We start from the raw sequence: 20,127 nt of genomic DNA on the forward strand, positions 1-20,127 counted from the left end.
GGATGGAGGGTGAGGCAGCTGTGGAGGGGGTCTGCAAGCCTGGCAGCAGCAAGCTGCCATAGGTGAGCATTTCATGAAGAGGCAGATGGCATTTTTTTGTGGTTTTAGAGCTTTATTGTAGAAAGGCAGGGAGAAATAGAGAAGGTAGAGAGAGGGAGAGAGGCTGGCCATGGCCATGTGGAGAGAGGGGGAAAGAAAGAGAGCAGACAGGTCATTGTTGACGCATTTTAAGTTCTCCAAAACCAAGCGTTGAGACTGTGGGGTGAAATTCAGTCTCTTCTGGAGAGTCTGGGTCTTTCCTGTCCAGCCTTTCAGAGTGAAAGGGGCATCTGGAGGGCTAAGATCATGTTAGGGAGGTAGCCCAACCCAGTGCTGGGGCAAAAGGGGCTCAGGAGATGCTGGGGCGGGGCTCTGAGGCTGCAGGCCAGGCCTTTCTCCTCCTCACGCTGGTTTACCCCTCTTGGAACCTGGATGGGCCCAAGCATCTTTGGGGCAGAAGGACAAGTAGCCTTCTCCTGCTTGTCCCACCTCAATTGCTCTCTCAGCATAATCTCAAAGCAGGAACAGAGTCTGGGAGGTGAACAGAAAGAAGTCCTGCAGCAGGCCCCTGAGGGCATCTGGGGAAAGGAGACAAAGGCTCATAGGGAGGACAGTACAGAAACCCTGAGGCCACTGTGCACAGCTGGAGCCGTGGTAGAATCAGCAGGAAAGGGAACATGTTACCTAGGGCTCTGTGGGTCAAGAGGATGACTCTGGCTTTTACTCTGGTTAAGATGGGCTGGTACAGGGAGGTTTTGAACAGGGAGAGGATGCCATTTGGGACAGGTTTGGCAGGGACCTATGGCTATGGGGCTGAGAGAAGTCTTCAAGGGGATTTGACTCAAAGGGTCCAATGTGGCCTTCTGTGGTATGTTCCTTCCTGTTCCCTTAGAATGAGGTCGGGATGTGTGACTTGTTTATAGCCAACAAAACAAGGCAAAGTGGGTGGGAAGCCACTCCCAGGACTCCACATAACAAGGCTGATGTCTATTTTCTTTTCAGGCTTTGGTGAAGTGTGTGGGGAGACTCACACAGTGAGGGGCCGAGAAGCTAGTGGGGCCCTTATAATCCAGTAGAACACAAAGAAGTGTCCCACCAACAGCCATGTATACCTGCAGGCATATTCGTCCCCAAGGCAGTCTCAAGATGAGCCCCACTGGCCGTAGCCAGCACCTCCATTATAGCCTTCTGAGATGCTGGGTAGCCATTTGTAAGATGTCTGCTCCCACAACTGTGGGTTAGCAGTAATACAGAATAAATTGAGAAGTTTGAGGGTGGGGCCAGCTCTGTCCCACAGTAAGATCCCTGAAGAGTGTGGGGCAAGCTGCCCACCTGTTGAGTTTGCACATGCCGGTCATCCCAGCACACTGGAGGCTGAGGCAAGACTCTCATGACTTTAAGGGTGGCCTGAGCCTCATAAGTGAAAGAAGAATGCTTATCTAACAAATACCAGGCCCCATGGATCCCAGACCTGAGTATCGCTGTCTTCTGAGGAGATGCTGAGAGATGCCCACCTGTACCCCCTGGGCAGCAGAGCTAGTAGTGTTCACACTCATAATTCTGTCTCCATACCACCATGGAGAAACCCCAACTTTATTGAGCTTGTCTGCAGCCAGCCCTGTAGTTTCAGGTGGACAGGACCCTTACTGTCACACCCATGCTTTAAAATCTATTCCCTGATTCCCACCATCCAGCACAGATACTGAGGATTCATTACTCCGAACCACACTTGTGCTCCCAAACATCCTCATACCTCTCCTGTTCTGTCTCTTCTAAACCAGCGAGCTTCTATGCATACGTCAAGATCCAGCTCAAATGGCCCTTCTGGGAGCCCTGCCCCCACCTTTCCCTAGACAGAGTTGGTCACGTTGTTTATTATTTGCTTGCACTTCCCAGAGTGTCCTTTATGCTTGATCTGAGCCCCGTGAACCTGGCACATGGATAGCCTGACCTTGGTGGCCGCTCAATGGTTATTTCTGAGAAGGTGTATCAGAGAGTGGCACATGAGAGTCTCCGCTGTCCTTTCAATCTTGGCCCTATCAGCCAAAGATACTTTGTTACTCTGAGGTAACAAAGGCTGGTGCATAGTGTCGCCATGGCAACTTCAATGACCATCTTGGAATGCTGCTCCCTAGTAACCCACTGGTCCTCTTGGGTAGCAGTGCTACTCTGTCCGACCCTCCAGAGTGGTTCACCCGGGGAGGTGAGGCAGAGAGACCTGTGAGGTGGGTGGGGCTCCATCACCACCTGGCGGTTGGTTCATTTGCCTTCTTCCCACTCAGAGCTGCTGCTTGTGAGTGCCAGGTGCCCAGGCTGCAGTTGCACGCAATCTCCCACCATCCTTGGCTTACACCTCGCAGGATTTTGCTCTTCAGGTCAGTGACATGGGCTGTGAGTTCACCTTCTGTGTGAGTCAGCGAAGGCTGCTCTAACTGACTGTAGCTCTGCGAAAAGGGGCAGCTATAGGGGCATAGCAGGTTGTGACTGGACATGGAGGACCAGCTAGGATCAGAAAGCTAATTTGAAAGTGCTGATTTCAACCTCACGATGGATCACAGGAGTTATCACATGCTAGACGCTCACCTTTCTATTTAGCTCCACCCCTAATCCTACTTCTCTGAACCCCATCTCCTCCATCATGACGGAGGGGAAGTTCACAGAGACCCTGGACATCTATGTGGTCCTTTTGAAGACACACTAATTTTCTGGTTAAGGGAATTGAGTTTTAGTCACTGTTCTGTTGCTGTAAGGAGACACCAAGACCATGGCAACTCTTATAAAGGAAATCATTTAATTGGGGCTGCTTTATAGTTCAGAGATTTAGTCCATTGTCATCATGGTAGAAAGCATGATGGTATACAGGCAGACACGGTGCTGGAGAGGTAGCTGAGAGTTCTACATTTGGATCTGCAGGCAGCAGGAAGAGAGAAAGATATTGGACCTGCCTTGGGTTTCTGAAGCTGCAAAGCCTACCTCTATGACACACTCCTTCCAATAAGGCCACACTTCCTAGTCCTTGTCAAGTAACAACACTTCCTAATGACCAAGAATTCAAATGTATGAGCCTATGAGGGCAATTCCTAGCCAAATCATCACCGGGTGCTCATGTGAGTTGTAGCAGTCAGCTTTTGCTGTGTAACAAATCACCCCAGAATTTAGCAGCTTAAAATGTTGGTGTTTATGGCCTCACAGTGGGTTGGGAAAATGGCCACAGTTGTGGTGAGTCCTGTTTCAGTGTCTCATGGTATGGCTGGGACTTTGGTCTCAAGAACTTTTTTCCCCAAGGCTTCTTACATAGAAGAAGAGCTCTTCATATGCTGTTGGACAGAGACTACCTCTGCAGGGTGCCCCTCTATGTGGCCACTGGCCTCCATCAGAGCCAGGGAGGCTAGAAGTGTCTGAGAGAGCATGAGAACACAGACAGAGCCCGTTCTTTATGACACGGAGGTGACATTCCTGAGTCCCACCAATCTGCTGATTTGAACAAACTACTAGGCATGCCTGCCTCAGGGGGAGTGGGTTACACTGTGAAGCAGAGATTCCCTGGGAGCCTTTCAGCTGGTCCCCAGAGACAGGTGTCCCTCACACATGGCACCCCCTTGAGGGTCTCTGGCACCTCACCTGCTGAGGGATGATGGTAAATGGAGAGCTCTGGGGAATCACTGAATTAGGTCCAGACATCGGTGAGGTTCTCACTAGCAGGAACCTTCCTGTAGCCACCAGCTGCCAGGAAGTATCAGGCATAAGGGATGCTGCAGGCACTCCTATTCAGAATAAGGATGGAGGAGATGCACAGTCATGGGTCGCCAGTGATTCTGAGCCCCTTGTCAGATGTTGGATGGCCCTGGTGCTGGCTGCAAGGCAGGAAGCCATTCCCCTCCTGTACATAGCCCAGCAGCCCTGTGCATGAATTCTCTTCCAGGCTAAGTGAGGTCTTAAAAATTTGGTCCAGTGGTGTCTGCTCATTTCATACAGTTGGCATGGGCTTCCACTCCCAGTTGGTAACGCTTTGATGACAGTTTGGTAATACACTGCCCAGCCCTCTGGGCACTCTGGACAGAAGCCATGTCTTGCTTGCCTGAGGAAACTTCCTGAAGAACTTTCTATGTGGTGTGCTTCTCTTTACAGTGGTTCTCACCGTTCCTAATGCTGTGACCTTTTAATACAGCTCCTCACGTTGTGGTGATCTCCGACCATAAAATTATTTTTGTTGCTACTTCATAACTGTAATTTTGCTACTGTAATATAGGTTATATATAATATATTATTTATGTGTGTACTATATAAATATAAAATATGTCATTATCTGATATGCATGATGGTCTTAGGTGACCCCTATGAAAGCAGTCAGCCAACCAGCAAAGGGGTCAAGGCCTACGGGTTGAGAACCACTGCATTAAAGAGTCAGTCCTTCATGTGGCTAAAAATAATGTTCTGGTCTTCTTCTCTTTTTTTGCCCATGATGTTAACAAGTTGTATGTCCTGCTGTTGACTTTTGCCTGAAAGTGCTTTGAGCCTTTTGTGCGTTTGTGTATGTGTATGTATGTGCATTTGCATGTGTGTATGTGTTTATGTGCATTTTCATGTGTGTGTCTGTGTGCATGTTCATGTATGTGTGTGTCTATGCATTTGCATGTGTGTGTCTGTGTGTGTGCATGTGTTTATGGGCACCAACATGTGTGTGTCTGTGTGTGTGCATGTTTATGTATGTGTATGTGTGGGCATATCTGTGCACCTATGTGTGGATGCCAGAAGTCAACCTCCAGGTGTGTCTCCTCAGGTGCCACGTACCCTGCTTTTTCTCACTGGTTGTGAACCAATGAGGCTACGGTGACCAGCCAGGGAGCCCCAAGGCTCTTCCTAGCTCCACCTCCCAACACTAGGATTACAGCTATGCACCACCACTCTTGATATTTTAACATGGGTACTGAGTATGAACTCAGCCCCTTGTGCTTACACAGCAAGCATGTTATTAACTGTGCTGTTTCCCTGGGCCCCAGAACCATCTCCTAGTTGTGTATCTTTGGGCACATGAAAAGGACAAGAACGTTTTTCTTTAAAAGGCATTTCATTGTACTTTATCTGTTGTGTACACAGACAGACAGACACACATGTGCATGTATGTGTGCATGAAGATACCCATGTGGGAGAGAAAAAAGACAACTTGTGGGAGTCAGTTCACTTCTTCCATAATGTGGGATTGAACTCAGGTCATCAATTTTGTTTGGCAAGCACCTTTACCTGCTGAGCCATCTTGCTGGCTCAAGTATGAGATTTTTCAAGGCCTAGAAACCTGGCTCCTTTATGTTTAATGGTCCTCCCCACAAGCAGCCAGAGGGATGCAGCTTGTACTCCGAGCCCAGGTGTGGCTGGCTTCTCTATCACACCACTCAGTTTGCAGCTCTACCGTCTTCCTTCCACATCGCTGTAGGCAGCAGAGCCCCTGCACTTTTACCACCAAATACCAAGGGATTCCTTCCCCTAAATCCTTCTGATGGTTCCCTGCAGCCCAATGTGCCCTTGACAGCAGGACCCATTTCTTGATTCCTGCTCATCTGGATCTCAAGATGAGCAGGAGGCTTGCCCTACCAAGCACCCCAACCTCCCCAGTGTACCCACTGCTTGGTCCAGAACCTCTTGTTTGTTTGTCCTGGCAACACCCCAAGTTTGGTACCAAAATGTACGCTGGTGAGATATTGCCATGCAACACATGATCAGATAGCACAGGCAACACAGGGTCAGATAGCACAGGTAATATATGACCAGATAGGAGTTTTCAAAGGTCCTAATGTTTTGGTTTTTTGTTTTAAAGTGTGTTCAGAAGTCTTGAGCTAGGGTCTCACCGTTTCTATGGCTACAGAGATTCAATTTCAGAAGGTCCCATGTGGAAGAATTTGTGCCTAAGAGATGTGCTGAGGAGAAAGAATGTGGGTTTATTGAGTGATGGCCATAGCCTGTTCCGTGGTGGGTCAGGTCCCATGGATGTAATGTCGAGTGGGCCAAATTCTTAGAGTCCTAAGTTGGAAGATCCACCTTCAAGTTCTTCCAGGCACTGGCCTTCCTTGGTTCTTTGAGGACATTGTGACCTGGGGCCTGTGCTCCTCATGAACTGCCAGCCAGAGGCTGCCCATTCCCTTCCGCATGGCTTATGTATGGGATGGTTTCATGCATGGTAGGGCAGAGTAAGCCAACTGAAGAGAGCCAGGGAGAGTACCAGTTGGGCAAATGGCATGAATCTAATCCCGGAAGGGATTTAACCACTTTCATCACACTGTTTTGATTAAGAAACAAGTCACTAGGTCCAGACCATACTCAAGGACTGACTAGCCTGTGAACATTGTTGGAGGGGGGGAGGTTCACTGGGAGTCGTATCAGAAAATGCAGTTGTCAAATGAAAATTTCTACTTTGTGGTGCTGAGGATTGACTCAGGGCCTCATGCACTCTAGGCAAGTGTTCCCTAACTGAGCCTTGGCTCCATGTAATTTAGTCAAAACTAATAAGGCATTTTGACTAATAACTTTTCAATAGAATAAAATTGGTCTGGTTCCTACCTAATTTGAGCTTGTTGGGTGACCTTAGACCAGTCTCTCTCTCAATATCTCTCTCTCTCTCTCTCTCTCTCTCTCTCTCTCTCTCTCTCTCTCTCTCTCTCTCTCTCTCTCTTTCTGGGCCTCAATCCTCAGAGCCCCCTTTGATGGTTACTTTTGTCAACTTGACACAATAATCTCACTGATATACCTAAAGAGTTCAGGTTGGACTTTGGGTGTGTCTGTGGGAGATTTGTTTTGATTATGTTAATTGAGGTGGGAAGACCCAGCCCACTGTGGGCGCCACCATTCCCTGGGCTTGGGTTCTGGACTGTATAACAGTGGAGAAAGTGAGCCGAGTAGTAAGCACATGTCCATTTACTTTTCTCTGCTCTTAACTGTGAGTGGGATGTGTGTTGCTTTTGAGTTCCTGCCGCCTTCACTTTCCCCTGCGAGGATGGACTGCAATGCGGAATTGTGAGTTAAAAGGAACCCTCTCTCCCCTAACTGCTTTTGACAGGGTGTTTTGTCACAGCAACAAAAATGAAATTAGGTCACTCTTCTGACTCAGACTTGCTGCTTCTTCCTGTCCCTCCCTTATTTCAAAGATGCTCACATGTCAGACCCGGCTTCATTGCAGTGACATCACTACATTTGTAGAAACTTGGGGGAAATGTCCCATGTGCTTTAATTAAGGGGATATAAATGAGAGAAGGATCCCTTAGGAAAAGGGGACACAGGTACAAAAGCAGGAGCTTTTGAGGATGCAGAATGGATGTTCTTGGGTCCTGGGTCTCTTTCCAGGTTCTCCTTCCTTCTTCAGTAAACGACCATGGGTAAACTGAGCTGGGGGTGAGGTTCCACCAGGCATTCATGAGGCCCAAGTTTTCACGCTTCCCTTGCCTCATGCTGCCACATTCTAGCTGTCCCATACAGGGGCCACATGGGAGGAATGGAGGCAGCTCAGGAACACAGACCCTCCGAGATTCAAGCACTGTGAAGAGCCACATGGCAGTGTTAACATAGCAGCCGATGCTTCTATGACAACTTTCTATTTGAAGGGATAAAGCCAGGGCCTCCTGGAGCTGTTGGAAGAGAGGAGGAAGAGATGGGAGGGGGGTTAGGAAGAAGCAAGAGAATCTCAGTGACATGGTTATGTGAGAAAGGTCATGGAAGCCCAGGTGGTGGCCTTGGCTAGCCAGAAGCATCTGGTAGTGCTGGGGTCTGGGGTGTGCTAAATGATGAGCTAACAGCGTAGCTGCAGCACGGGGTGCCTGGTCAGGGCTGGCTGGATCTCTGGGGCCTCCCTGGCCAGTTCTCAGATGTCACCCTTTATGGAAACTGTCACCTGAGGCCACTCAGAATGTGCTGCTTTGTCTACAGGACCAAGCTCAGACATTACGGATCCCAGAGCCAGAGGTGATGGAGCTGAGCCACCGACAAGGTAGGACAGAAAGATGGGAACGTTACCTACACAGACTGGCTTCTTGGAGTGAGGTGGGGTGGGGCTCACCTCCTCATCTCCCTCAGTCTTGCTGAGGCCTCTAGATGGCACGGGTTGACCCACCCAGGATACTCTGCTCACAGAAGGAAAGTGGCGGGAACAGTTGCTGAGCCTCCCATCTGCCAGACCTGGAAGCTCTACCTTAATGTGGTTTTGGTCTCTGGCTTCTTTGAGTTAAAATTGGGTTGTTAGAGAGCTCTCTATGCACCTAAAGTGCAGGACTATGGGAATATAGAGCAGGGTTGGTGCATCTGTGCTCTGGGTAGTACGTACAAGAGATGGCAGGCCTGGAAGGGGAAAGGGGTCTTATGCAGGTGTGGCTGAGCTAGCATAGCTCTGGGAAGGTCCCCAGGGCAGCTGGGAATGGCAAGGACAATAGGGAGCATCATCAGGGTATTCCTGCCACAAGCTTCCCAGTGACTGGAGCCACCCAAGAGCTTAAGTCTTTCCTGAGAATTCAAACACAGGAATCTGTTTTGAGTGAGCATGAGGGGCATTTTGATAAAAAGGCCAAAGTCAGAAAACGCTGTTCATGGTCCTTCCATGTTCAGAGTAGTAAACAAAGTAGGGCTTGCTTCCTCTACTCATGTGGCTGGCAAAGGGATGATCAGAGATGCAATAAGACTTTAGAAGGCCAGATGCAGGCAGGCAGATATCCATCTACCCATCCATCCATCCATCCATCCATCCATCCATCCATCCATCCATCCCATTCATCCATCCATTCTATCTATCTATCATCCATCCATCCACCTACCCACCCATCCACCTACCCACTCATCCATCCATCCATCCATCCCACCTATCCTATCCATCTATCCATCCATCCATCCCATTCATCCATCCATTCTATCTATCATCCACCCACCCACCCACCCACCCCATCTACCTACCCACGCATCCAACCATCCATCCATCCATCCATCCATCCATCCATCCATCCATCCATCCCATTCATCCTATCCTATCCTATCCTATCCTATCCTATCCTATCCTATCCTATCCAATCCATTCCATCCCATTCATCTATCCCATTCCTCCATCCCATCCCATCTGCACCATATCAGACCCCAAGGAATAACATCAGCAACCCTCAACACTTCTGGAAGACAGAGACAAGTAGGAGGTTTCCCAATGGACAAAGGTAAACGATCTTTGCTCTTGAGCCCAAGAACCCAGGACCCACCCAGGCCTGAAGTGCTACTAACCCTGAAGGCTGGCAGAAGATTAGGCTGCTATTGTTACTTCATAATGGCTCAACAGATGAGGCAGCCCGGAGGGCAGGCTGGGTACATGGCACCAGTGAACCTTGGGTCAGGAAGGAGTGTGAATTCGCTCCTGCACAGACATTGTCTTCCTAGGGGCAGGCGACACTTGAGCCTACCAGGCAAGTGCTGGGTAATCTGCTCTGCCTACCTCGGCTTATAGGCTTGCAGCCTAGTTCTTGAAGGCCCTACTGCCTGGCTGTCTTCTGCTTTGGGAGGAATCTAGGAGAGAAGGAGGACCATTTGGCTCCAGAAGACAATTTGTCCCTTTGGCTTTTGTGGGTAATAAGGGGAGGGGGCAAAGCATGGAGTCAGACAGGCAAGAGGAAGTGGGGAGAAATGGAGAGAGAGAGTCCCCTTTTCTCTACACCCTCTCCCTGGTGAAGCACCCACACCATTTCCAGTGGGGTGGAGGATTCTGACACTACCCTCCATGACAGCTGAGCAGGACCTTTCAACAGGGCAAGAAAGTCACCACAGTGAAGCCTGATGTTTGCACCAGCCTGTCCTAAAACCTGACTGGTGGCCACCGAGCAGTGGGGCAGCAGCCAGGGGCTATGAAGTAGGAAGGGATGGTTCCTCCCTATCAGTGGTGTGGACTGGACCCTGAGGGGCAAGGATGTGTTTAAAGCAAGTTAGAATGCAGCATGAAATCGGATTTCATTGACACACAAAAGCAAAACAAAGTGTTGCAGACTGGAAGACTCTTCTAGAACATTTAGGGGCAAGCTAACCACACATTTCCAGCTGACTCCTGAAGCTGAGAGTAAGGGCAGGCTGTGGGGGCCACGAGGACTCTCGTGCTCAGCAGGTGCACTGGACTAGGCACCACCATGTTGCTTAGAGAAAACACTCCTGGTTAGCCAAATTCAGGGCCATCAATTCAGCCTGCAATCAGATTAGAGGAGACTGGCATCCTGGCTTGGATGAGATGTTTTTATTCTTTGGGGTTTGATATTGTGTAGACCTCTGTTTGTCTTCTCCTTTACTGAGGGACTCAAATGATCTGGGGATCATGGAAAGCCTGAAACTGGCCCCCTACATGGACTTCACCTGTGTGACCCTCTTCCCTTATCTATGGGGAGGAAGGAGGCATTGTGGAGCTTTCAGTTGAGGTAGAAAGGGAGAATCCGGGTCAGTGAGGTTGGACTGTGCATAGTGCTGAGCAGGGAACTGGCCTAAGCCATCTTGGGGCTGGTGTGACAGGAGGTGTTTGTATGTGTGGGTGCGCGAGTGCTTGTGTGTGTGTGTGCATGTGTTGGTCTGTACTGGAAGAAATAAACTGATTTGACTTTCAAAAAAGAAGGGTGGTGGATGGTGGATGGTGGAAAAGATGACTCAGGAATCAAGAGCCATAGCTGCTCTTCCAGAAGATCCAGGTTTGATTCCCAGTACCCTCATGATGGCTCACAACTGTCTGTGACTCCAATCTCTGGGAATCCAACACTCTCTTCTGACCTCTGTGGGCATGTGGTGCCTGGTCTTAGGTGCAGGAAGAACACCCTTATACATAATAAAAATAAAAATAAAGGTTAAAGAATTTAAAAATTTGTAAAAAGGAAGGGACAGCCTCAATAGGTCGTAGGCCAGCCTGGGTGATGCTGAGAGGTGAAGTGACTCAGGGTGACCAGGGGATGAGGCGTCGGTCCCTTATCTGAGCTAGAGATGACGGGAGTAGAAAGCCCTAAGCTGAGGACAGAGTTTGGGGGTAATACATGTGGGAACAAAAGGAGAATCCTGAGATCCAGGAAGGTGACTGGAATGGAAGGCAGAAGACATGGGGGACAGGGAGCAAAGAGCCCGTTCAGGCACTTTGCCAACCTGAAATTTGGCCAAGCCAAGAGCCACCCCTGCCACCCCCATGCCTAGTGGACTCATCTTATGGTTTGTTGAGGCTCCAAGGGAGTAAGGGAGCTGACCCGAGTGTGCCAGGGAGCACTAAAGCTCAGAGAGGCTGGATCGCTCGCTCGAGGCTGTGCATTTCGGACAAGCCTGGGTCACAGTCCCTTTGGTCACAGCCTTGTGGGGACAACTCTGTGCTGTGGAGGTCTGCCCACTGATGTCCCTCTGTCTTCTCTGCGTTTGTGCCTTGCCTTGGGATCCTGCGGCTCCTGTGCTCTGCCCTGTAGTCTGGGTCTGGCTCTCTGGTTTTTGTCTATTTTTCCCTCCCATTGGTCCATCTGTCACCTGCCCTGCATCTGCTTCCCATGCCATCTTGTGCCCTCTGACCTCTCACCCTCCATCTTACTCCCTGCCCAGGTACAACCACGTTGACAAGGACCCACCCGAACGACAAGGAGGGGCAGCAGGACATGAACTCCTTCAGAGCTAACCATAGCTCCTTAGGCAACTCTAAATTTAAGTACCATGCAAGGCTCTCCCAGAGCCCCTTAGGCAGCTCCCTGGGCCAGGGCCACCTGGAGACTCCACCTCTACCACCAACTCCTACCTGCAGGACTTCCCTGGCTATGAACTCCCATCCTGAGGACCTGAAGAAGGGGGCATCCAGATCCAGCTCGAGAGATGCCAGGGAGACCTTCCGAGAGGGATGTGTCGGGGAGGAAGGCCGAGACTCCAGGTCCCCAGAGCAGAGGACAGTGCCTCTGAGCAATAAGGACAGCGTCATTCCTGAGAACATCCGCCACAAATTTGGGAGCAAGATGGTGGACCAACTGATCTCTGAGGATCAGGTGACAAAGCCAGGGACTCACTCGGGAGGCGACATGGGAAGGAAAGTTTTCCTTAGAGGCTTTTAATAAGGACTCAAAACCCATTCTTACAAAAGGTCCTTATACTGTTAGACCTGCTTCTTTCAAGGCTCTCAGGTCTACCTTCCACCCCTGTGTTACAAGTAGGAAAATAGAAGCCTAGAGGGTCCCAAGACCTGCCAAAGTCAAGAGTCTGCTCTATGTCAGAACTGATCTCATGGTTTCCTGCCTCATAGGCCCAGACTTAACCTTGTGGGTCTCAGTTTCCCTCTTGGTATGAGAAAGAAGCTAGTCTCAGCGACAACTAAGAAGTTTGGTCTGTGGGATGCCTTAGTATTAGGCAGCAAATTGGGGCTCTAGGGTTCCTCAACTATGTAAACTGGGGAAGTCTGGCCTCTTGAAGTCCTGTTTCGTCAACTCTACAAATGGTGGGGACAGACTCAGCTTATAAAGACCCTCTTTCTGATGGTGTATACAGTAGGAGCTTAACATGTATAGGATCATTGCTGTCCACTCATGTCTTTGCCCCCTGGGAGGAGAGACTGGATGGGGGAGGTATAGAACTGGCCCTGGGGGCTGCAGCCTGCAGAGAGGAAGGCAGGGTAGGAAGGAGAGGACATTCACTTAACCTTCCTGGTCACTTGTCTCTTGTCCTTGCCTCCCCCATCAGGCTCGACAGGCCATTGGTGAAATGTTTGAGGGCCAGAAGAGGCCAAGCTCATGGCCTAGCAGGACCCAGAGCCCCATGCAAGCCTCCTCCATTTTCTCAGACTACTACGACCTGGGCTACCACATGCGGTCCAACTTGTTTCAAGGTCAGGTTAAAAGGCAAGGGTGGGGTTGTAAGCATGCTCGGTCCCCTGGACACTGGGCACCAGAGGTCTTTGGGGCGTCTGGATCTTAAGGCCCAAAGGCACAATCCTACAGACATCACCTTTACAAGCATCCAAGGCATCCTCCTTGCTGACATGTCCTTTGGGAATACCAGGATCATCTAGTCCCTGGCAGGTGTGACTTCACTATGCAGGTTACAGTGAGGCCCTCCCTCACCAGACACCTATGGTTTTCTAGTCTGTAAACAGGAGGCCTAGGTACTCCAGACCTCTGACACCTTTGTTGATGGTGACAAGAGCAGCTTTATTGGGGTCAAAGGTCAGCTTGGTCACTCACTAGTGGCTGGGGACGACTGTGAACAGGAGGCCTCAGCTCTCTGAACCTCTGTCTCTTCCTTGTGCAACTGGGTTGATAAAGACAAAGTGGTCCTTACTGCTATGGGCAGGATTCCAGGACAGTAGGGTGACAGGTCATTTGTTTTGTTTTTTCCTTCCCTGGAGCTTGATGGTGACATCACCTGGGGAAAATGTGGGATGAAGAGGTGCCCATTTCTAGAAAGATAACTTGGCCCAGCCAGTCCTGTTTGGTTCCTGGGTGCCATGGGCTTTGTGTCACAGCTGGGCTTGTAGCCAAGAGCTTAAGACCTCCCAGTCACACGATGAGAGGCAGGAGTCACAGTGGTGGTCCCTAAGGGTAACAGGATTCCCAGGTCTTCTCTCCAGGATTTGGGGGTGCACAGTGGGTGTGTAGGCGCTTCCCCTCTCTGCACCCTTTTCAACTCAGCTTCACTGTCTAAAGTCCACTTTAACTGGCCCTCCTCCCTCCAGCTGTCTTCAGTGATCCCAGGGTCTGTCTGGCAAGACCTCCTTCCCCTGGCTTGGGTCCCTGTCACCCCAGGAACAAGACTCACAATGGAAGCCTTTCTGGGTTTTTCTTTGAGCCTGAAGGCTCTTTGTCACTGGCTGGGGGAGGGAAGCTAGATTGGATCAAACTGCTCTCTCTCGGAGACTGGGATTCTCTTTTCCCTGTTCCACACTGGTCACCAAAGAGTTCTTACTTACTCTACACTATAAACTACGTGCATGAGCATAAAAGGCTACTTCTCTTAGGGAACCATAGCCCCCTTCACGAGGCCTAGGTGGTAGAAGTGTGCCAAGGGAGAGCAGGAACCAGCCTCCGCCAACTCCCAAGGCTCACAAGGGTCCATTGTTGGATTTTCCTGAACTGACTGGCATGTAAATGGTATCTTAAAACTAGACTGGAGCAGCTTGCACTGGGAGACTGACGCCAGAATGAGGGCTTTGGCCAGCAGCACTTAAGCATGTGACTGTCTGTGTCCCTGTCAAGGTCCACCTCCTGGGATTCACCCAGGCACTCCCTGATAGGAGTAGGTGAGGCGTGGCTGCATCGAGGCAGGGGAGAGGAGCCAGACAGGAAAAACAGTCTGGGTCATGCATCCTAGAAAGTCATTTTCTGGGGTGGAGTAAGAAACTAAGGTAGTGTGGGAGACAGGGGAATGAACTTGTTCAATTTGCATGAAGGTTTGCTCCAGTGCAGTATGGAGGACACTGGGGATCTGTGAGACCGGATAGGGTAGACACTGGGACAGTAATGAGGAAGGGCTGAGGGAGGAACCCATGACTGCAGCCCGATGTGTTTGTTAGCCTTCTGTTACTGCCACATAAATGCCCAGGATAATCAACTTATAAAAAGGTTAGCTAGATGTAGTGATACATGCCTGTAATCCCAGCACTCAGGAGGCAGAGGCAGAGGCAGGAGGATTACGGTGAGCTTGAGGACAGCCTGGGCTACCTAGTGAGCTCCAGGTTAGCCTTGGTGATAAAAATAGTCTTTTTTTCAAAGTAGCAAAAACAAATCAAAACCGCAAATAGAGGAAAGCCTTACTAGGCCTTGTGGTTTTGAAGGTCACGTAGAGATGATCAATTGGTTTCTTGTCCCTCTGGGGCTTTGGTGAGGCAGGATGTCACAGCAGGGAGTGTGCGATGGAGGGAAGCCATTCACTTCATGATTCAGAAGCAAAAACAGAGAAAGAAAAAGGCAAGGTCCTATTATCTCATCGGGGCTCCTGCTCCATACCCTGTGACCTGAAGTCTCTCAGTAGACCCTACCTTGGTTTCAACTATCTTCCAATAGTACCAAACGGGAGGACTAAGCACTTGACATGGGCCCTTTGGAAGACATTTCACGCTCACACTAGAGTACTTGGTCTAAGTTCCTGTGCTGGCCCACTGCACATCTGGATGGCACAGGGTGCCATGTGGCAACTCTGGAGGGCTGGGTCCCCATGGCCTTAGGCACAGTGGTCGGGCATTTGTGTGATGTGGAGCAGTTGATCAGAAAGGACAGGCTAAAGAATGGACTTGGGTGTGAGAGTAGGATTAGGGCTAATTTCAAAGCAGTGGACCGAAAGGTCTGCAGATCAGGTTCCTGGTTGTGGTTCCGGAACCGTCCAGAAGAAGCAAGGTGGAGGGCAGGATGTGCTGAGTCATGAGTGTAATCCTGTCTGCTTTCTCAGGCTTGCTTTAAGCCCTTAATCCTCCTCAAGTCCACTTCTGTCTGCAGTGAGAAGGATTCTTTTTTCATTCCTTTGTGTGGAGTATTTATCTCCCCAAGAGCGCCATCTTCCCCAGGGACCCGTAGGAGTCTGCCCTCAATTTTCCACATACAAGAGTCGCTCTGGGGCCTCTCTATTCTTCCATCTCAGATTCCACTGTGGTCACTGAGCTATTGGAAGGTGTCTGGGAACATACACCATCCTTCTTGCAACACCACCAATAAGGTCCATGACATCCTACAAAGATGGCCCTTTGGCCTCCAAGTATAAACAGACACATGTATAACCCTGCCCCCCCCCCGCACCCCCCATGCACACTTACACAGACACACACACAAACAACAGACAGACAGACAGACAGACACACACACACATAACACACACACTGAACTGGAATTGTGTGGCTATTACAGATGAATGGTCCAGAGCAAGGGAAAGTACCCGAGTCTGGGTCTGGCTTTGACTTGAACTGGCTAGAGCTTCCGTTTCCAGAGCCAGCATTCTGAGGTGGTGTGTGTGTGTGTGTGTGTGTGTGTGTGTGTGTGTGTGTGTGTTGCCCTAAAGCCCTGCAGTCATTCTGCTGCTGTCAGCTGAAGTGTGGCAGGGGTTTGAAACCAAGCCCTGTGGTATGTTCTGCTGTCAACCTCATGCCCCGACCCCTGCTGGCTGGAGTTTGGAGATGTTCTTGGTGCTGCTCTAGTTGGTGCCTGCCCACCCACCCTCTGAAAGCCTGGGGATAAGACTCATCAGTGCCTTGGGGTTGCACCCCTTTCTACTGCCTTCGGCCATACAGTTGGCCCATGTGTGCACTGATCCATCCGCACAGGCCAACGCCCTTTGTTTTGTTGTGGTTTCCTCCAGACTCCGAGGCAGTGCAGGAGTTTCTAAAGTAAACTCTAATGCCGTCTAATTAGATTTATTCTGAGAGGTGAGAGAGAGGCAGGCAAGTCTCTGCCTTGGGGAATCTAAAAAGCCAAAGTAATCCTTTTAAAGGATGCTGGCCATCACCCCACAAGCCCCAAATCTGACCATTTCACACCATCACCTAGGGCATGCTTTCAAGTTCTGTCCAAAGGCTTGTGTCTCAGCTGGCTTTGATCGCCAGCTGTCATCACAGCTGAGGGCTTTGGACCAAACCTCTAATTCATCCTGTTCCACCAACCTTACAAGCGGTAGATACCAAACTTGCACATTTATTTGCCTTTCGGAGTGATTTCCAGCTTGCTGGCATCATCCTCAGAGAGTGCAGCCTGCAGTGAACCGCAGGTCCTTGGACATTGGTGGGACCTGCTGCGCAGCCCAGCTCATGGCTGTTCTGGCAGATGTCCTCATGAGCTTGCAAATCCTCTTTCGGCTTGAGACTTTGTGTTTGCCTAATAGGAGAGGCCTGCTAATGGCTTCTGCACAAACCCTGCCAGTCTTCATTAGCACTCTTTGCTTGATCTATTAATTAGTGAAAGATAAACCTCTAAATCCTTCCCATGGTAGCGGGCTCATCAATTACTCTCTTGACCTTGGTGCATCTATTCAGATGCTCGCACTGAAGCAAGCTTAGACCCGTACACTCTGTCTATACACATATATACATGTATTATGAGCCATGCTCTCTCTCTCTGATTTTAAGTGTGTATGAGGGTGTGTGTGTGTGTGTGTGTGTGTGTGTGTGTGTGAGACACACACAAATCCCATCATGCCTGTGAAGGTCAGAGGATAATTTACAAGAGTCTGATCTCTGCTTTCATCAGATGAGTCCCAGGTATTGAACTCAGGGCATAGACTTGGCAGCAAGCACCTGTACCTGCTGAGCCATAGTGGCAGCTCCCATTATTTTTATTTTTTCCTACTGCTTTTGACTTGCAATCTATTTTGTTTGATATAATTGCATCCAGCTGGCATTTGGCTGATGTATCCTTTTCTGTCTTCTTCATATTCATCCTCTCCCTGTGTCTTTTTTTAAAAGTATGCTTTAAATAATACAGGTCTGGAAATTATTTACTCTGACAATCTGTTCTCTGTAACCAGTGAGTGAAGTCAGCTTTTATTTCTGTTGCTGATGTAGTCGGGTCGATCCATTCTTTCTTTGTGTTTTCTATTTGTGTTTTCCATATGCTTTTTAAAAACTTAAATGAGCTTCTACACGTTTTCTCCTATCAGATTTTTTTTTGCTCTTTTCTACAGTTCCTCTTCATTTTCTAGTTATTTCTGACACTTTAAAGTGCATAGCAGACAAATCCTCAATGGATGGCATGACCCCCCTGAGCAGTCTCAGGACAGTAAAAGGCTGTCTTTGGTCTCTCTCGCCCCTCCCTGGTGTGATGTCCACCAGGACGCTTTGTTGTAAAGTCAAAAGATGGAGCTTCCCTGACTGGGCTCTTTAACCCTGCAGCCCTGATATATAGTCCCCTAGTGTTCCAAAAGTGAAATGGGCACAATAGTCACATCTGCTTCCTGGGAGGGCTGATTCAATGAGCAAACTTCTGGGGGAAGCATCTGGAACCATTCTTAGCTCCTGGTATATCTACACACACACACACACACACACACACACACACACACACGGGTGTGGCTCAGTGTAGAACCTAGTGTGGCAGTTGTTCTTGACCGTCATGTTGGTTGGATCGAGGTCTAGAAGATTAGTAAACAAGGCCTCTAGGCATGTCTGGAAGGAAATTTCCAGAGACATCAACTGTGTGTCTGGGGTGGGCGTGGGGTGGTGGTCTACCCTAAATGTGTGTGGCGCCTTCCATGTTTCCCAGTTGCCATGGTGAGCTCCTTCCCCCCACATGCTTGGGCACCTTGAACTGAAACCTCTGGAACCGTGAGCCAAAATAATTCTTTGCTCCCTTTAGTTGCCTGACTCAGGCATTTTATCACAGCGACTGGAAACGGATTGATACAATGGCTGCTGCCTGAGATGGGAATGCCTTGCTGCGACTAAAACTGAGCATGGGATTCTGAAACTAGCTTGCAGGAGGAATTTGGAAACGTTTGGGGTTTTGAGCCAGAGAACTACAGGCTCGCTTAAAAAGGGAGCTGAGGAGTTCACGCCACCAATGAAGTTGTGCACAGCGTGGACTGTTCTAGTTTGCTCAGAGGGGAACAAGGATTATCTTGGGAAAGGGGCTAAAGGTCACTCATTCTACAGCCTGAAAAAAGAACGGGTTTACATTTGATCCATGTCCTGAGACTTTGTGGGAAGCCGAGTTTAAAGATGGGCTTCATCTTCCCAAGGTTGAAAGCAGACCTCACCCTTCTTCTATGTACAGAATCTGAAGCTCGGAGGGAGAGGTTAAACATTGAGGCCACACTGAACCCTCCCACTCCCCTTCTCTTCCACAACGAACACCCACAGAGTAAACTGAAACTAAGATAAAGCACAGGGTGCCTAGCTTCTGTGACCTGGGGATTTCTTTATGGTGTCTGACAGGCCCACCCCAGGAGACAAAGAGCCTCATGAAGGCTTCCTACACACCGGAGGTGATAGAGAAGTCGGTGAGGGATGTGGAACACTGGCACGGGAGGAAGACGGATGACCTGGGTAGGTGGAAGCCTGGGGGAGGGGCGGCTCTTTCCTCCACGGGCAGGGAGGGTGTCTCAAAGTGCAGAGCAGGAGGGGGTTCCTTGAGGTGGATCTGAAGAGGCATGGGGGCACGGACCCCCGGGGTCTGTACCCCCCTGGAAGCTGCTGGCCGCTGTGATGGTTGTTCTCCGGTTCCCTGCAGGCCGGTGGCACCGGAAGAATGCAATGAACATGAACTTGCAGAAAGCGCTGGAAGAGAGATATGGAGAGAAGAGCAGATCCAAGGCCAAGTAGTTGAAAGGACATTGGGAGGAAGCTTGAGAATGTTGCCAATAAAGAAATAAAGGCTGTGGTCTGCCACTGTGCACTGCTTCTCCCTGTGCTGGGATGGCGGGTGTGTGTGTGTGGGGGGGGGGCACGACCATGCATGAGGCTAGAGGAACAGCTGAGGAAGACAAGCACCACAGCCCGGATACCCAGACAGCTTCTTCATGCCTTCCTCCATGTCCTCGGGGAGAGTTGGGGGAGCTGATCCAGTGTGCTCTGGTGACAGGTCCTCTACTAGACACTGCTAGGTTGCACCCTGCATATGGGCCCCTAGTAGATTTTAACTGTTTCTAGAAGTCTATTCCGCCCACACGAACCAACGGATGTCAGAGGAATTGTCCACGACACCCATCTCTTCTAGCCAAGGGGCAGATCTGATGGGTCTCTCGTAGGCACAAGCTGATTGGTTCCGAGTGGCCACGTGGCTCAGCTTGGGCCAATAAGGGGAATGACAAGGTGTAGATGCTGCCTGGGAAGCACTTATCCGAGCTGAGCTTCATGAAGCAAAGCTTTCGCTACTCCTAACATGCTCAACGAGAAGTCAGGAAGCCACGCAGACTGCCTTGGCGGACATTCTAGAACCAGAGGAACTGTGGGCGGCTAGGCACGGCCTTAGTCTTTCTGGACCTTGCAGAAGCCACTATTTCTGGACCACAGCAAGGGTAGGTACTATGGCTGGGTTGATTGCCACAGCTTGATGAGTGACACATCTGGGTTGGAACCACAGTTGGGAAGAAGGGCGCTACAGCTGGGGAGGGTACCACATCTGGAACGGTACCACAGTTGGGCTGCACAGCTTGGACGGGTTAACACTCCTGGATGGCTAT

At 50.0% G+C, this 20,127-nt stretch overlaps 1 protein-coding gene across 3 annotated transcripts; it reads left to right on the plus strand.

Annotated features, from left to right (window-relative positions):
- The first annotated feature begins 2,171 nt into the window (after nt 1–2,171).
- Cimip4 (ciliary microtubule inner protein 4) lies at nt 2,172–19,338 on the plus strand. 3 transcript variants are annotated; one of them, XM_021183795.1, is made up of 7 exons: nt 2,172–2,242; nt 2,322–2,414; nt 7,951–8,011; nt 11,596–12,026; nt 12,715–12,859; nt 18,881–18,991; nt 19,176–19,338. In XM_021183795.1, exons 3-7 carry the CDS (start codon nt 7,990–7,992, stop codon nt 19,265–19,267), a joined length of 801 nt encoding a protein of 266 aa, XP_021039454.1. In that variant the 5' UTR covers nt 2,172–2,242; nt 2,322–2,414; nt 7,951–7,989; the 3' UTR covers nt 19,268–19,338. The 3 variants fall into 3 exon arrangements, with proteins under 3 accessions (XP_021039454.1, XP_021039453.1, XP_021039455.1); XM_021183794.2 differs by lacking the exons at nt 2,172–2,242; nt 2,322–2,414 and adding an exon at nt 3,573–3,676; XM_021183796.2 differs by lacking the exons at nt 2,172–2,242; nt 2,322–2,414; nt 7,951–8,011 and adding an exon at nt 9,379–9,458.
- The last annotated feature ends 789 nt before the right edge of the window (nt 19,339–20,127 follow it).

This window comes from Mus caroli, unplaced genomic scaffold, assembly GCF_978045245.1.
Source record: "Mus caroli unplaced genomic scaffold, Mus_caroli_1 scaffold_16, whole genome shotgun sequence".
NCBI lineage: Eukaryota > Metazoa > Chordata > Mammalia > Rodentia > Muridae > Mus > Mus caroli.